The 17965-nt window shown below is 42.1% G+C and overlaps 1 protein-coding gene across 1 annotated transcript; it reads left to right on the forward strand.

Annotated features, from left to right (window-relative positions):
* Positions 1-3142: 3142 nt before the first annotated feature.
* Positions 3143-10059, forward strand: LOC131935888 (isatin hydrolase-like). Its single transcript, XM_059292615.1, has 5 exons — positions 3143-3391; positions 3920-3993; positions 4930-5042; positions 5124-5248; positions 9310-10059. Exons 1-5 carry the CDS (start codon positions 3228-3230, stop codon positions 9698-9700), a joined length of 867 nt encoding a protein of 288 aa, XP_059148598.1. The 5' UTR covers positions 3143-3227; the 3' UTR covers positions 9701-10059.
* The last annotated feature ends 7906 nt before the right edge of the window (positions 10060-17965 follow it).

Consider the following 17965-nt stretch of genomic DNA (forward strand, 5'->3'; position numbering starts at 1 on the left):
GTAGAGACCCTTCTCGGCGCCCGGGGACAAACATTCAATTTGGCGCCCCCCTCGGGAGCGAATTTTCAATTTGCACCCCCCCCTCAAGTTTTCGATTTGCACCCCCCTCAAGTTTTCGATTTGCACCCCCCTCAAGTTTTCGATTTGCACCCCCCTCAAACTTTCGATGTTCACCCCCCCCCCCAACTTCAAAATGCAGCTAAATTAACATTTTAATTTGTTTTTACAACCCATTTTGGCGCCCCCTAAGGTCGGAGCCCGGGGACATATGTCCCCCTTGCCCCCCATCGCTTCGCCTCTGTTTCTTATGTGTCTGTCTTCTTGTGTGTCTGTCTTCTTGTGTGTCTGTTTTCTTAAGTGTTCTGGTGCGTCTGCTAGTGTGTCTGTCTTCTTGTGTGTCATCTTATGTGTCTAGAACAGTGGTTCCCAACCTTTTTCGAGTGGCGACCCCTTTTATAAAAAGTAAGTGACCCTCGACCCCCATAGAATTAAAAAGCCGAAATTAGTATGGAAATTAATAAGCACTAAATTAAGATTTTCTAGTAGACTTTCAATATGAACTACTCTTGATAACTATTTTAATAGCATGAGTAAAATTGAATACTATTAACTAAACCTTCGTGGTTAAGTTTTTAATTTTTAAAAAAATTTGTTAACGCCAACCTATGTCATTATAATTATCTTAATTTTGTTTTTAATCGAAGAATAGTGTTGAAAATATATTCTCGAAAAGTCAATCAATTTTACGTTTGGGTATGAATGGTGAATACTGCACCAGAACTGTGTCTGAAGTTTTTCATCTTACTCGGAATCATTCTGCAAATCAAAGAATTCATCTTGTAATTCATCGGTAATGCTGGCAACATCAAGGGAAGAAGAGAATGGGTAATGCGTAAATGCAGATTCTTCTTTTTTTCAGCTCAGAGAAATAGCAATGCAGTTCGTTTTCAGGAGATTCAAGATGCCCAGAAATCGCTTCTTTCAAAATTTTAATTATCTCACAATCAGATTCATTTACCACACCGCAGAGTTTCTCAAATTTACAATATTTCCAAGATTTATTTTCTTTACCGATTTTGCAGCTTCGATAAAAATGCCCAGAGATTATCATGGAAAGTTATAATATTCGTTCATTTTCCCTGAAGCTTCAGGTTAAGCTTATCTTGATGTTCGAACACATCTGCTAGATATGATACTCTCTCCAACCACATAGACTATGTCGTTTTAAGTATACCAAAAAGTCTTGTTTCCTTTGCACTTCCAAGAACAATTTGATTTCAGATTTCAATTCAAAAACACAATTTACAACATTTTGTTTGACAGCCAGCGTCCTGTAGTGTAGAAGAGCAGAACCTAGTGATCTATATTAATGTTTTTGCTCAGTTCTTTGAAGGCTCCAGATTTTATATAATTTACGACTTATACTAGCAATGGACTCTTGATGTCGATTGGTTAGGGTAGTGGTTAGGGAGCTAAATCTTTTCTGTTTTCTGAAAGCCCGATTTTAACCTAAACATAGATGGCGCACAATCCGTACAAACCCCCACAGCCGTTCTAACCAATTTTAATCATCCAGTTTCAAAAAAGGTATTTATTTTCTCCATGCTATCTTCACAAAAGAGCAACTCTACTTTACTATCATCCGCATGAATATAGACACAGACCAGCAACTGCGAACACAAACTCACGTCTGTTGATTTATCAACTTGAAAAGCAAACAATGGTGAAAGCTTAATTTCAATAAAACTGTGTTATTTAACATTTACGTACATGCAGCGTTTGATGAGATTTTCTCCTATTTTTTTTTTTTTTTTTTTTTTTTTGCTTGGCATTTTCTATTGCGACTTCATTTGATGCTGGTGAAAACTTCCTGTTCGATCAAGTCTCTGGCGTTTGCAACTAGCTTCTTACCGACGAAAGAACTCCATATATTTTTTGGTGTGTTCCGAATGACTCGTCTCAAATGACGTTTTAGTTTTGAAGATTTCATAGATTCGTGACTGAGAACAACTTTGTACAGTGCGCTTTGTTTCTTCTCTATTACATTTCCAGTGATGTTAATGAAGCCGAATTTCAAAAATTCTTCTAAATATTTATGTTTTGTTTCAAATTACTAAGGTTTAGTATACCAGTTGGCGACCCCCCAGAAAGACCTTCGCGACCCCCCTGGGGGTCGCGACCCCCAGGTTGGGAACCCGTGGTCTAGAATTTACAAGACAGACATTCTATAGAAGAAAACAATCCAGTACAATTTCCATATAGAGATAATGTTTAGGCGAATCGACTTGATTACACTACAACAATACAACTGGCCATTACTAAACCAACATCAGTTTATTCCAAGACTTCACACCGATCAGTTGGCCTTAAAACAAAGGCCTGCTCATAAGACAAACACGCACACATACACACACACAGACTTACAAACACCGACAGACGAACGCACGTTCAGACGATCACGCACACCCACACATACACACGCACTACACATTGACCAAGTTTGATGCAGATTTTCGTTTTGTTTACACACATTCTGATGACGTCACAGCACCATTGAAGATTCGCGCTGAACTTCCCATCACCTACACACACCAACACAAACATTGAAGAGTTACACATTATGCCTGTACCTCATCGTCTTGATTACATCACAGAGATGAAATAACCACATACCATTTTCAAGCTTTTAGTGAGCCTTACACTGTACTTTGATGTGCATTAAACGATTCAAGATGCAACCAGCAGTAGGAAATTGAGGCTTACATTTCATCACTGTTCACATTTCGTGAAGTAAAGACAACATATGAACGATGTTGTTGTACAGAAGTGTAAGATGAAAAACAGCGGGGTCCCAGACTACTGTGATGTAGTGCTACTGAGGTTTCTTCGTCAGGGTTGTATGTCCCCCTCCCACCATCCCCATCCCTTCGTCGTCGTCCCCATCCCCGCCCATTAGTCATACCGTCCCCACTCCCTCCTCATTAAACGCCCTCCCCCCACCCCTTATCTAGTCTGGAACTCTGTGAGTCGTAGGATCTGCCGCTACTGGAAGGGGGGGGGGGTGAGTGAGAAACGTAATTTTTTTTTCCAGCAATACGATTGGCTGTCGGATCGTCGTACAACGCGCATGCGCCTGCGTGGTAAAGTGCAAATTTGAAATGGTGTACTTTAAGGCGGAACAAAATAAAACAATTTGTCGGCCTGCTGGTTAGAGAGTATAGCTCAAAATGTATGGGATGAAGGTTGGATTGCTGACATTGTGTCTCGTGGTGCTGGATGCTCGGGTCATTGACCTGTCTCATCGACACGGTCCGCTGACCTTAATGTCGCCTGGACAACCGCACTACAACAGGTCGTTGGTGTCACGTGGCGAATACTTGCCTGGCGTGTTGTAAGTACGTGTGTGTTGTGTGAGCATTAAGTACTCACGTTAGGAAACTTTTTACCTGTGTCCATTTAAGTACTCACGTTAGTAAACATTTGACATGTGAGCAGTTAATCACTCACGAAAGTAAACTTTTTACCTGTGAGCATTAAGTACTCACGTTAGTAAACATTTGACAGGTGAGCAGTTAATCACTCACGGAAGTAAACATTGGAAATGAGAATTTAGGCGAGAAGGTCGTTACTACATAGTTCATGTGACATTGCTAGCAACGGACACAATTTGATTTTAATGTGACAGTAGAGTTACAATGTATTTTTATGTGACAATTTAGTATCTCGCTGTGGTGTGGTTTCAGAATGTTAAGGATGTAGCTAACATATTTCTCATATTTTGACCAGAATGTTAAGGAAGTAGCTAACATATTTCTCATGTTTTGACCAGAATGTTAAGGATGTAGCTCAGTCTATCCGTGTTTCTCATGTTCGTACCAGAATGTTAAATCCGCCTATGTTTCTCATGTTTTGCCCACAGCGCAGAGAACGGCAGGTACGAAAGCGGAGAGCATGGAGGGACACACATGGATGCCCCTGTACATTTCGTCATGGGTGAGTACCATCTATAGAAGTTCACGTGAGCTATTCTCAAACTAAATGTTTTATAAACAAACCACTTTAAAATATGTTTCTGGCAGTTAAAAACGTTTCGATTTCCTACAGCGGGTTAAACTAAGTTTAAAATTATTGTTAATTTAATGATCTGAACAAGTGCTTTTAAAATAAACCGGGAGTGATCTCCCCTAAACTTTCTCGAATATTCAAATATAAAACTACGAGGGATGGCAACTCAGGACATAGACAATATTTGTAATCCATTTTTAAGTACTTAAACTTTTATAATAGAATAGAATCTTGTAAAAAAAAAAATTGCACACCAAGTGAACGCCTAATAAAATGTGCATAATAGTGCGGGATATTATTAGTACTTTATAAATTTACATGCGTTTTTTTAGAAATCGGAAATAGCGTAAATTAGTACTTAGTCAACGGAAATTATTCAACATTTGACAGAAAGTAGAGAATTAGATCTTTTACTTACATGTGAAATTTCATTTATCTATCTGAAATAGTACTCAAGTAATAGGCTTTTGAAAAATTCAAAGTAGAAAAAGTACCACTTCCGGTTATCGGAAATCGCTCAAAAGTTGATCAGGATCTACTATTTTGATAAAATACTTATATATGAAATTTCATCAACCCAGCTGTAACGTACGAACAAGATTGCAAAATTATGTTTTTCCGTATCAATGAGGTGTAAAACGCCGAGATTTATAAAAATCTCGATTGTTTTTTTTGCACGATTACAAGACTTTATCTATACTTTGTATATAGATCTACGAGAAAGTAAAAAATGAAGGGTATAATTTACAGTAATATATACGCTTGCCTAAAGACGGGCTGACTGTGAAAAAAATGTGTTTAACTCAGCCAAATGACAATGTTATAATTTAGGGTTGAAATACTCACACATTTCTGTTGCCTCAGACGGCCAAACACTGGACGATGTCCCCATTGAGAACACGATCGGTGAGGGTGTGATGATTGACTGCTCACGAGAGGCCAGCCTGAACAACAGTTACATGGCACCACTAGACAAGGTCATGTGTGACGTCATTTTAAAAAAATGTTAGCATGCGCGTGTCGAGGTGAAGTACTCACCAGTGATGTCTTCTCTACAGGTGCTGGAGTGGGAGAAACAGCACGGCGAGATCCCCCCAGAGGCCGCTGTCATCTTCAACTTCGGCTGGTCATGGAGGTTTAACAACAGCAGGTTGTACATCAATACAGAGAGCCAGTTACTTAGGTGGGTAGTACCTCAGTAGCCAGTTACTTAGGTGGGTAGTACCTCAGTAGCCAGTTACTTAGGTGGGTAGTACCTCAGTAGCCAGTTATTTAGGTGGGTAGTACCTCAGTAGCCAGTTACTTAGGTGGGTAGTACCTCAGTAGCCAGTTATTTAGGTGGGTAGTACCTCAGTAGCCAGTTACTTAGGTGGGTAGTACCTCAGTAGCCAGTTACTTAGGTGGGTAGTACCTCAGTAGCCAGTTACTTAGGTGGGTAGTACCTCAGTAGCCAGTTACTTAGGTGGGTAGTACCTCAGTAGCCAGTTACTTAGGTGGGTAGTACCTCAGTAGCCAGTTACTTAGGTGGGTAGTACCTCAGTAGCCAGTTATTTAGGTGGGTAGTACCTCAGTATAGAGAGCCAGTTACTTAGGTGGGTATTACCTCTATACAGAGAGCCAGTTACTTGGGTGGGTAGTACCTCAGTACAGAGAGCCAGTTACTTAGGTGGGTAGTACCTCAGTAGCCAGTTACTTAGGTGGGTAGTACCTCAGTAGCCAGTTACTTAGGTGGGTAGTACCTGAGTAGCCAGTTACTTAGGTGGGTAGTACCTCAGTACAGAGAGCCAGTTACTTAGGTGGGTAGTACCTCAGTAGCCAGTTACTTAGGTGGGTAGTACCTCAGTACAGAGAGCCAGTTACTTAGGTGGGTAGTACCTCAGTAGCCAGTTACTTAGGTGGGTAGTACCTCAGTAGCCAGTTACTTAGGTGGGTAGTACCTCAGTAGCCAGTTATTTAGGTGGGTAGTACCTCAGTATAGAGAGCCAGTTACTCAGGTGGGTATTACCTCTATACAGAGAGCCAGTTACTTGGGTGGGTAGTACCTCAGTACAGAGAGCCAGTTACTTAGGTGGGTAGTACCTCAGTAGCCAGTTACTTAGGTGGGTAGTACCTGAGTAGCCAGTTACTTAGGTGGGTAGTACCTCAGTAGCCAGTTACTTAGGTGGGTAGTACCTCAGTATTTAGAGCCAGTTACTTAGGTGGGTAGTACCTCAGTACAGAGAGCCAGTTACTTAGGTGGGTAGTACCTCAGTAGCCAGTTACTTAGGTGGGTAGTACCTCAGTACAGAGAGCCAGTTACTTAGGTGGGTAGTACCTCAGTAGCCAGTTACTTAGGTGGGTAGTACCTCAGTATTTAGAGCCAGTTACTTAGGTGGGTAGTACCTCAGTACAGAGAGCCAGTTACTTAGGTGGGTAGTACCTCAGTAGCCAGTTACTTAGGTGGGTAGTACCTCAGTAGCCAGTTACTTAGGTGGGTAGTACCACAGTAGCCAGTTACTTAGGTGGGTAGTACCTCAGTAGCCAGTTACTTAGGTGGGTAGTACCTCAGTAGCCAGTTACTTAGGTGGGTAGTACCTCAGTAGCCAGTTACTTAGGTGGGTAGTACCTCTATACAGAGAGCCAGTTACTTGGGTGGGTAGTACCTCAATACAGAGAGCCAGTTACTTAGGTGGGTAGTTCCTTAGTAGCCAGTTACTTAGGTGGGTAGTACCTCAGTAGCCAGTTACTTAGGTGGGTAGTACCTCAGTAGCCAGTTACTTAGGTGGGTAGTACCTCAGTAGCCAGTTACTTAGGTGGGTAGTACCTCTATACAGAGAGCCAGTTACTTGGGTGGGTAGTACCTCAATACAGAGAGCCAGTTACTTAGGTGGGTAGTTCCTTAGTAGCCAGTTACTTAGGTGGGTAGTACCTCAGTAGCCAGTTACTTAGGTGGGTAGTACCTCAGTAGCCAGTTACTTAGGTGGGTAGTACCTCAGTAGCCAGTTACTTAGGTGGGTAGTACCTCAGTAGCCAGTTACTTAGGTGGGTAGTACCTCAGTAGCCAGTTACTTAGGTGGGTAGTACCACAGTAGCCAGTTACTTAGGTGGGTAGTACCTCTATACAGAGAGCCAGTTACTTGGGTGGGTAGTACCTCAATACAGAGAGCCAGTTACTTAGGTGGGTAGTTCCTTAGTAGCCAGTTACTTAGGTGGGTAGTACCTCAGTACAGAGACCCAGTTACTTAGGTGAGTAGTAGCTCAGTACAGAGAGCCAGTTACTTAGGTGGGTAGTAGCTCAGTACAGAGAGCCAGTTACTTAGGTGGGTAGTAGCTCAGTACAGAGAGCCAGTTACTTAGGTGGGTAGTACCTCAGTAGCCAGTTACTTAGGTGGGTAGTACCTCAGTATAGAGAGCCAGTTACTTAGGTGGGTAGTACCTCAGTAGCCAGTTACTTAGGTGGGTAGTACCTCAGTAGCCAGTTACTTAGGTGGGTAGTACCTCAGTAGCCAGTTACTTAGGTGGGTAGTACCTCAGTATAGAGAGCCAGTTACTTAGGTGGGTATTACCTCAGTAGCCAGTTACTTAGGTGGGTAGTACCTCAGTATAGAGAGCCAGTTACTTAGGTGGGTAGTACCTCAGTATAGAGAGCCAGTTACTTAGGTGGGTATTACCTCAGTAGCCAGTTACTTAGGTGGGTAGTACCTCAGTACAGAGAGTCAGTTACTTAGGTGGGTAGTACCTCAGTAGCCAGTTACTTAGGTGGGTAGTACCTCAGTACAGAGAGTCAGTTACTTAGGTGGGTAGTACCTCAGTAGCCAGTTACTTAGGTGGGTAGTACCTCAGTACAGAGAGTCAGTTACTTAGGTGGGTAGTACCTCAGTAGCCAGTTACTTAGGTGGGTAGTACCTCAGTACAGAGCCAGTTACTTAGGTGGATAGTACCTCGGTACAGAGCCAGTTACTTAAGTGGGTAGTACCTCAGTAGCCAGTTACTTAGGTGGGTAGTACCTCAGTATAGAGAGCCAGTTACTTAGGTGGGTATTACCTCAGTAGCCAGTTACTTAGGTGGGTAGTACCTCAGTAGCCAGTTACTTAGGTGGGTAGTACCTCAGTAGCCAGTTACTTAGGTGGGTAGTACCTCAGTAGCCAGTTACTTAGGTGGGTAGTACCTCAGTAGCCAGTTACTTAGGTGGGTAGTACCTCAGTAGCCAGTTACTTAGGTGGGTAGTACCTCCGTACAGAGAGCCAGTTACTTAGGTGGGTAGTACCTCAGTATTTAGAGCCAGTTACTTAGGTGGGTAGTACCTCCGTACAGAGAGCCAGTTACTTAGGTGGGTAGTACCTCAGTATTTAGAGCCAGTTACTTAGGTGGGTAGTACCTCAGTAGCCAGTTACTTAGGTGGGTAGTACCTCAGTACAGAGAGCCAGTTACTTAGGTGGGTAGTACCTCAGTATTTAGAGCCAGTTACTTAGGTGGGTAGTACCTCAGTATTTAGAGCCAGTTACTTAGGTGGGTAGTACCTCAGTATTTAGAGCCAGTTACTTAGGTGGGTAGTACCTCAGTATTTAGAGCCAGTTACTTAGGTGGGTAGTACCTCAGTATTTAGAGCCAGTTACTTAGGTGGGTAGTACCTCAGTATTTAGAGCCAGTTACTTAGGTGGGTAGTACCTCAGTATTTCGAGCCAGTTACTTAGGTGGGTAGTACCTCAGTATTTCGAGCCAGTTACTTAGGTGGGTAGAACCTCGGTCCAGAGAACCAGTTACTTAGGTGGGCTATATTACGGTTTTGTTGTAATTTATACGTAGGTCATTCTTTGAATGTGATTTACTGATTAGAAACTTTTTGATTATAACTTGGTGTTTATAAGTTAACAAAGTACTTACATGTTAAATCCGATCTTTCAAGTTTGTAAGTTAACAAAGTATGTACATGTTAAATTTGATCTTTCAAGTTTGTAAGTTAACAAAAGTATGTACATGTTAAATTTGATCTTTCAAGTTTGTAAGTTAACAAAGTGCGTACATGTTAAATTTGATCTTTCAAGTTTGTAAGTTAACAAAGTGCGTACATGTTAAATTTGATCTTTCAAGTTTGTAAGTTAACAAAGTGCTTACATGAGCTTTCAAATTTGTAAGTTAACAAAGTACTTAAATGTTTAATCTGATCTTTCAAATTTGTAAGTTAACAAAGTACTTAAATGTTTAATCTGATCTTTCAAATTTGTAAGTTAACAAAGTACATACATGTTAAACCTGACCTTCCAGGGAGATGGTGTTCCCGTCAATCAGCGAGGCGGCTGGCAGATTTCTCCTGGAGCAGCGACATGTCAAGATGATCGCCTCGGACACGCTCAGTCCCGACCCCCTCAGCGAGGGCGGTCAGAACGCCCGGAGTCTGCCCATCCACCAGACCTACCTCCCCCGGGGGAAGCTGATCGTGGAGAACCTCAGGGGCACGGAGGAGCTTCCCCCCAGAGGTTTCCGGTTCCACGCCGCGCCGGTTCGGTATGCCGACGCCAGCGGTGCGCAAGTTCGTGCATACGCCATCACGTACGACATGAGCAGTGGTGCGTGGTGTTGTGTGGCACATTTTCTGTGTGTCATATTGTGTAGCGTGGTGTGTAGTGGCACATTTTCTGTATGTCCTCTTGTGTAGCGTGGTGTGTAGTGGCACATTTTCTGTATGTCCTCTTGTGTAGCGTGGTGTGTAGTGGCACATTTTCTGTATGTCCTCTTGTGTAGCGTTGTGTGTTGTAGGACATTTTGTGTGTGTCCTATTGTGTAGCGTGGCCTGTAGTGGCACATTTTCTGTATGTCCTCTTGTGTAGCTTGGTGTATTGTAGGACATTTTTTGCGTCCTCTTGTGTAACGTGTTGTGATAACATCGAGGACAGAAATTTTACCCCTTTATATATTTAGCCTTAGTCAGATCATTACATGGATCTGGACATGGGTGATCCAGTGTATAATATATGGATGCTTCTTCATTCTCAAGGGATAATAAAATACATTTTTTTTTTTAAAATTCAATGTTAACTTTTAATTTTTTTCAAGCATATCTGTTTGTAAGGGGAAATAATTCATGTTTTACAATTTTCAATTTTATAAAACGGTGCATTATTTCCCTTGCTTTCTTTTACATAAAATGAATTCCTTCCAAAAAATATGGAAGAAAAAAATGTTTTTTCGCTATTTTTTTTTATATCAAATTTAGCTGTTGATCCCTGCTTTTCTTTAGAATAGAGTTTTAAAATTTCTATAGAGACACTGCAATGACATCTTTACACACATACAGAGTACAACCACGAATACAACAACCATTACCACTTTCAGATACATCTTGACTACCACAATCGCACACATACAACAGGACTAACACAACCACACACATTTTTAGGACTAACACAACCACACACATACATCAGCACAACCACAACCACACACATACATCAGGACTACCACACACATACATCAGGACTACCACACACATACATCAGGACAACCACAATCACACACATACATCAGCACAACCACAACCACACATACATCAGCACAACCACAACCACACACATACATCAGGAATACCACTTACTTAACAACCACACATACACATGACGTTAAGACAAACACACACATATCATCAAGACTAACGTAAAACAGACAATTGTAAAAATGTAAATGCATAAGCAGAAAAAAGTGGCTGGAGGTAATCTTGTGATGACATCGACGTTGTAATGAGTGGAACATGTACAAGGTAAGAAATATCTAGATGACCGTGGGGCGGGGGGGGGGGGGGGGGGGGGGGGGGGGTAGAGGTGGGGGAGGGGAGAGTAACGTGGTCAGTCAAGACCTAGAGATGGACTTTGTACCTCACACTCCACGCCAACAGACGACCAACAGCTAGCAGACGTCGGGGCGTGTTTACATCTGCCAAAGTAAACAAAGGTGACGTCACTACACGAACGTAAGAAACAGCTTTTCCCGCCAGAAGAAAAAATAAACAGCAGCATACGACAGACGGGTTCGATGCGGCAAAAGAATCCCCCCCCCCCCCCACTCCCCATCAACCATCCCCACCCCACACCATCTCAAATGTAGCTCGTTTTAAAGTCTGACATGCGCACTAGTAGTCTTGAATAGACACATTGTCATCCCCCCCCCCTCTTTCGCTTGGGGCAGTGGCGTGAAGTCTGCTCATTGGCTGATGACGTCATTTGCTCGCCCTGAGCACTTGATAGGAGACGTCTGGTCGCATGGGGGCCCTCACTCCTGGACTAACGGGCAGACAGGTGGGTACGCCAAATTTGTTTCTCTCGTGCCTAAAGTTTCACGACTTTTTAGTGTACACGATCTCACACGTTAGAGCGTTCTTGTTGTTACAGCATTAGATCAACTTTCAATACTTTCATTAGTGTTTTCTGTTTCTTGCTAAACCTTTACGCCTTTTGTTATTGATACTTCGTTTCTAATTTTTTTACGACTTTTTAACTATATTTATTTTAACGAATTTAAAAAAAAAAATGATTTTAATAGTTTTTTAAAATGTAATCATTTTTACCATGCTTGGCAAAAAATACTAACAAATATTTTATCTATGTGCATATTTTTTGTTTGCTTTCGATGTATGACTGCAACACATAAACTATCGTTATTATACTGTTACAACATTATTTACACGCATTTGATGGTTGCAGATGTAATATTTTCCAATATTTCGTTTCTAATTTATTGTATTTGATTTTAAATACGGAAAATATATTAATCTTTAATAAACTATGATGTATAGAATTAAAACTGTTACAATTGAAGCTTCTCTACGTGGTACGATTAAACCTCTTTTACTGGTACATTTCACCAGATCTTTTGTGTAGTTTATTCTCCCTTAAGGCTAACCTTCGACTGGGCGATTCAATGAAGGCTTTCCCTAATGCCTACAACACAAGCAGTATACATTTGTTTACAAACATCGCTTCACACCTGGGTAGCCAGATAAACGTTCCTGTAACACAATGTTCACACTGGTGCGCAACATTTCAAATGTTTAGAAAGATACCTGATTAAGGAATGTTGTAGTTGGCAACATAACTTGCTAGCAACTGTTGTAACAATAATAGCCCCCTTGTCCGAAATTCACTGTGAAAAGATAAAATGTGATTCCGGTGAAGACATAAAACGTGATGCTATGATGAAGCAACTAGCTCCATAGTGTACAGAGTTTCTTCCATGCATCTTTTCGGGTTTTTTTTCCAAGCGAACGAGATGGAATTTATATAGTAAACATATATTTTTACTAGTGTCTGCCCCCCCCCCCCCTCAGAAAATGTAGACCGCCCCCCCCCCCGCCCCTCCCCCTAGAAAATGTAGACCCCCCCCCCCCCCCGAGAAAAAGTCTGCTGGAAGAAAGACTGATAGTGTAGACCAAATCTAAGATTGGGAGAAAAAAAAAATCTTCACGACAGAAGGAAAAAGTTGTCTTCCCTTTCTGGTTATTGATCGGGTGAGATATTGGGACTAACCCAATTTATTTGATGATGCCGGTTGGTGTCACGTTAGACCTTTGTGTCGGCAGGTGTCACGTTAGACCTTTGTGTCGGGAGGTGTCACGTTAGACCTTTGTGCCGGGAAGTGTCACGTTAGACCTTTGTGTCGGGAGGTGTCACGTTAGACCTTTGTGTCGGGAGGTGTCACGTTAGACCTTTGTGTCGGCAGGTGTCACGTTAGACCTTTGTGTCGGGAGGTGTCACGTTAGACCTTTGTCCTGATGTGTCACGTTAGACCTTTGTCCTGATGTGTCACGTAAGACCTTTGTGCCGGGAGGTGTCACGTAAGACCTTTGTGCCGGGAGGTGTCACGTAAGACCTTTGTGTCGGCAGGTGTCACGTAAGACCTTTGTGTCGGGAGGTGTCACGTTAGACCTTTGTCCTGATGTGTCACGTTAGACCTTTGTCCTGATGTGTCACGTAAGACCTTTGTGTCGGGAGGTGTCACGTAAGACCTTTGTGTCGGGAGGTGTCACGTTAGACCTTTGTGTCGGGAGGAGTCACGTTAGACCTTTGTGTCGGGAGGAGTCACGTTAGAATTCAATAGACGAAGTAGAGCTAGTAAATAGGAAGATTCTGTGTAAGGTGGTATCCTGTGTTTGTTCACTAAACTTGTGATATCTAGATCGGTTGACACTGTGCTTCATCAGAGAATTGGTTTTAACGTGTGTTCACGTAGTGTGGGCTCTACTGTTAAAACTTTTAAAGACGTATCCGAGAAAAAACAACAACCAAATGTGTTTTACACACTCAATTAATCCTATTCTTCCACACCGCCAAACCAAACCAATAGTGCTAATTCTGGACAGTTTGATTATCTGCTGTATAAAACTAACTAAAATAGTCAATACATTTGTAAGTCTTCCCATTTTTTGGTTACCCGAGCAGTTGTAGAAAGGTAAAGTTAAAGGATAGGTGCTGTGTAGGTTTTAATGTCAGCTCCTGTTGCAAGCTTCAATACTGTCTGAAGTTTTACTCTTGCATAGCTGTAAGCTTCAATACTGGCCGGAGATTAACTCGTGCATAGCTGTAAGCTTCAATACTGGCTAAAGATTAACTCTTGCATAGCTGCAAGCTTCAATACTAGCTGAAGGTTAACTCTTGCATAGCTGCAAGCTTCAATACTGGCCGGAGATTAACTCGTGCATAGCTGTAAGCTTCAATACTGGCTAAAGATTAACTCTTGCATAGCTGCAAGCTTCAATACTGGCTGAAGATTAACTCTTGCATAGCTGCAAGCTTCAATACTGGCCGGAGATTAACTCGTGCATAGCTGCAAGCTTCAATACTGGCCGGAGATTAACTCGTGCATAGCTGCAAGCTTCAATACTAGCTGAAGATTAACTCTTGCATAGCTGCAAGCTTCAATACTGGCTGAAGATTAACTCTTGCATAGCTGCAAGCTTCAATACTGGCTGGAGATTAACTCTTGCATAGCTGCAAGCTTCAATACTGGCCGGAGATTAACTCGTGCATAGCTGCAAGCTTCAATACTGGCCGGAGATTAACTCGTGCATAGCTGCAAGCTTCAATACTAGCTGAAGATTAACTCTTGCATAGCTGCAAGCTTCAATACTGGCTGAAGATTAACTCTTGCATAGCTGCAAGCTTCAATACTGGCTGGAGATTAACTCTTGCATAGCTGCAAGCTTCAATACTGGCCGGAGATTAACTCGTGCATAGCTGCAAGCTTCAATACTGGCCGGAGATTAACTCGTGCATAGCTGCAAGCTTCAATACTAGCTGAAGATTAACTCTTGCATAGCTGCAAGCTTCAATACTGGCTGAAGATTAACTCTTGCATAGCTGCAAGCTTCAATACTGGCTGGAGATTAACTCTTGCATAGCTGCAAGCTTCAATACTGGCCGGAGATTAACTCGTGCATAGCTGCAAGCTTCAATACTGGCCGGAGATTAACTCGTGCATAGCTGCAAGCTTCAATACTAGCTGAAGATTAACTCTTGCATAGCTGCAAGCTTCAATACTAGCTGAAGATTAACTCTTGCATAGCTGCAAGCTTCAATACTAGCTGAAGATTAACTCTTGCATAGCTGCAAGCTTCAATACTGGCTGAAGATTAACTCTTGCATAGCTGCAAGCTTCAATACTGGCTGAAGATTAACTCTTGCATAGCTGCAAGCTTCAATACTGGCTGAAGATTAACTCTTGCATAGCTGCAAGCTTCAATACTGGCTGAAGATTAACTCTTGCATAGCTGCAAGCTTCAATACTGGCTGAAGATTAACTCTTGCATAGCTGCAAGCTTCAATACTGGCTGAAGATTAACTCTTGCATAGCTGCAAGCTTCAATACTGGCTGAAGATTAACTCTTGCATAGCTGCATGCATTGATGCTGGCTGAAATGTTAACTCTGCTAGAGACACAAGCTTCCAGGGTTGGCTACAACGACTAAACCAACCATCGACGTCATTAAAGTTGTCATGCTTGACTGCTCACCCTGGTTTCCGTTATATTCGCGTCAGCTCTCACAACATTCCCTCCCCTCCTGCTATTTACATACGCGTGTACTCTTTAGACACATCTTATGCAATGCTAATGGTAAAATCATGGGGGGAGGGGTAGGGAGTGTGGGAGGGGTGAGTAGGGTGGGAGAATGATGGTTAAACGATGCCGATGTTTGTTCAAAGTTCGGATTCTTTGTTGAAACTGTAAACAACATTCACAGGTCATTGGAAGTGGAGGTTGGAGTTAAACGGTTGAACACACATGTGGGTTGATGTGGTTTGCTCGTTTAGTGTGTGGTTGGCGGTGTGTGTTGCAAGTATATTATGTGGTTGGTGGTGCGTTGCTGGTATATTAGGTGGTTGTGGTGTGTGGTACAGATGGCGTTGTGTGCGGTCCGTGTTAATGAGCTAGATTTTAATGTGTCTCATTAGAGTGACCGCTGGTTCTTCTGTTTAAAATGAGTCGAACAATATTTGAGCAGATTCTCTGTTGTTTCCTACACCCCGAGTTTCAACTCGAACGTTTGATATTTGTTTACTCGGGAAGGTAACAGCTGTGCTGAGGAATTAGACATGGTTAATTAGATGGTTAATTAGATGATTAATTAATGTGTTTATTGTTTATTGTCTACGCCTTTTAGACAGAGTCGACCTCACCCTGGACTACAGAAGATTTCTAAAATAGTTTGTGACAACATTTTGTGACAACATTTTGTGACAACATTTTGTAACAACATTTTGTGACAACATTTTGTTACAACATTTTGTGACAACATTTTGTAACAACATTCGAAGCTTGTTTCTAATAGACCTGCGTGCGATCTATAAATAGAAAGCTTTTTACATTTTAAACAAGGCTTGACGAATACATTTTCTTAGCGAGTATGGCATGTGTGAAATACAACCAATCACATTTGAATTATCACCAATTAAACTTTAACACACATTTAAAATAACATAGGCTACCAATACCTATTAGAAAAATCAAATTAGATACATTATTATATAACACAGTGGCGTAGCGAGGTCGGGTGTTACCCGGTGCGGCACTTAATGGTGTCACCCCCCCCCCCCCCCCCAGAGGCGTAGCGACCCTTCCCGAGGACAAACTTTCAAACTTTCGATTTGCACCCCCCCCCCCCCCGTCGAACTTTCGATTTGCACCCACCCCCTCAAGTTTTTCTTTAAATATTTTGGTCTTTTTTGCCTAGTTGTAACCCCCCTAAATGGTGTCACCCAGTGCGGTCCGCACCCCCGCCCCCCTCGCTACGCCTCTGATTTAACACAACACACTATTGGATGCGCACGCTGATTAAGAGATTGAAATGATTCAGTTAAAACCCCAGCTGTTCAATGGTATTTATGTTGTTTTTTTAGAGTAATTCGTATTACTTTTGGCCGAGAAAATTGTATACATTTCATATATTAGGCTTACTTTTAGTAGATCTATAGATCTAAATCAAATTTGAATGAAATAGCTCATTTCTTCATATTCTTAAATTGGAAGATGACGCCATTAGTTTTGTTTTCTTTCCATAGTTTAAACATGTGACAAGTGACGTCATTGTTTTATGCGTTTTTGTCACAACAAGAAACATTTTTCCGGTTGCATAATTAAAAATGTGTTTCTACATTTGTATATGCTTTATTTGTTTTTTCTTTAATTAAAATTTAGTTTATACATTTAAAGCATGCAACATATTATTTTCAACAAAGTTCTCCGTATATCGCTGAACATTCTGATCTCATAGCCTTGGGAAATATGTTGCGGACAGAGAGAGAAAGAGAGAGAGATGTGCGCACATGGGCTTTTATATATTAGGATTAAGATACTTAATCGTTATACTGAACCTGACGATGTGAATTGACCTTTTCAGTGTGTCCTTAAATTTTCTATTGTGTCCTCAACTTTTCATTGTGTTCTGACCGTTCGGGTGTGTTCTGACCTCTTCAGTGTGTTTTGACCTCTTGAGTGTGTTTTGACCTCTTGAGTGTGTTCTGACCTCTGTGTTCTGACATTTCAGTGTGTTCTGACGGCTAGTTGACGTTTGTCCACAATCTCCCGCCTTCTGACTCAAGTGGCGACTTGTTTCTGCCTTTGATTTCTGGCGCTCTCACCCACAATGAGGCTCTAATGAGGCCGTCTCAGGTTTCACAGCAGGGGCCACTTGCCCCGGGGGACACCTCTCGCCCTCAGGCTACATCTGGGGGGGGGGGGGGACCGCCACGCAAGGCGAGAACGAGTTGAGGCGGTGGGGTGGAGCAGGAACGTTAAATAATGGGGTGAGAATAAAAAAGCGAGTACGGCATGTCAGTTCAATAATTAGTATCTAATGAAGAGTTGCGTGATGTTCATGGTAAATTGTTAAGACATCATAGCTCGCTGATTGGTTGTCTGATCCATTAGTAAAGTCTTGTGGCATATCCAGCATACACAGTGATCACTGAACACTGGAGACTGGAAACTAAACACTGAACACTGAACACCAAACACTACTGTAAATGCCTGTGTTTGTGTTGGGAGGTGTCAACACATATAACGGTGCTCTCTTCACACTTTTGTGAAGGGAACTTATGCTGGCGCCATCGCTACTTACACATTGCTACTGTAACCCACATAAACCCAGCAGAACACCCCCGATGAGATGCCTGAAAGAAACTCTGGCCCAATGCCTAGATACGGCAGTAGATGTAGATAAATTTGCTCGTTTTTCGGCATATGTTCGTTACGTTGAAGCACGGAAACATTAGAAAACAGTTTAGTTAGCAAACTGCAGTGCAAGATTGAACAAAACGTTAAGTAAATAGGGCAGGTAAAACCACTTTATAAACATGGTGCTGGCACAAATTAGGAGTTTAAAAACAGAAGAGTTACACATTTTATGAAGCTGTGTTGAACCAGTGGCTGGGGAGGG

The sequence above is a fragment of the Physella acuta genome, unplaced genomic scaffold (genome assembly GCF_028476545.2).
Source record: "Physella acuta isolate Inbredline_101_S28 unplaced genomic scaffold, ASM2847654v3 ptg000162l, whole genome shotgun sequence".
Lineage (NCBI taxonomy): Eukaryota > Metazoa > Mollusca > Gastropoda > Physidae > Physella > Physella acuta.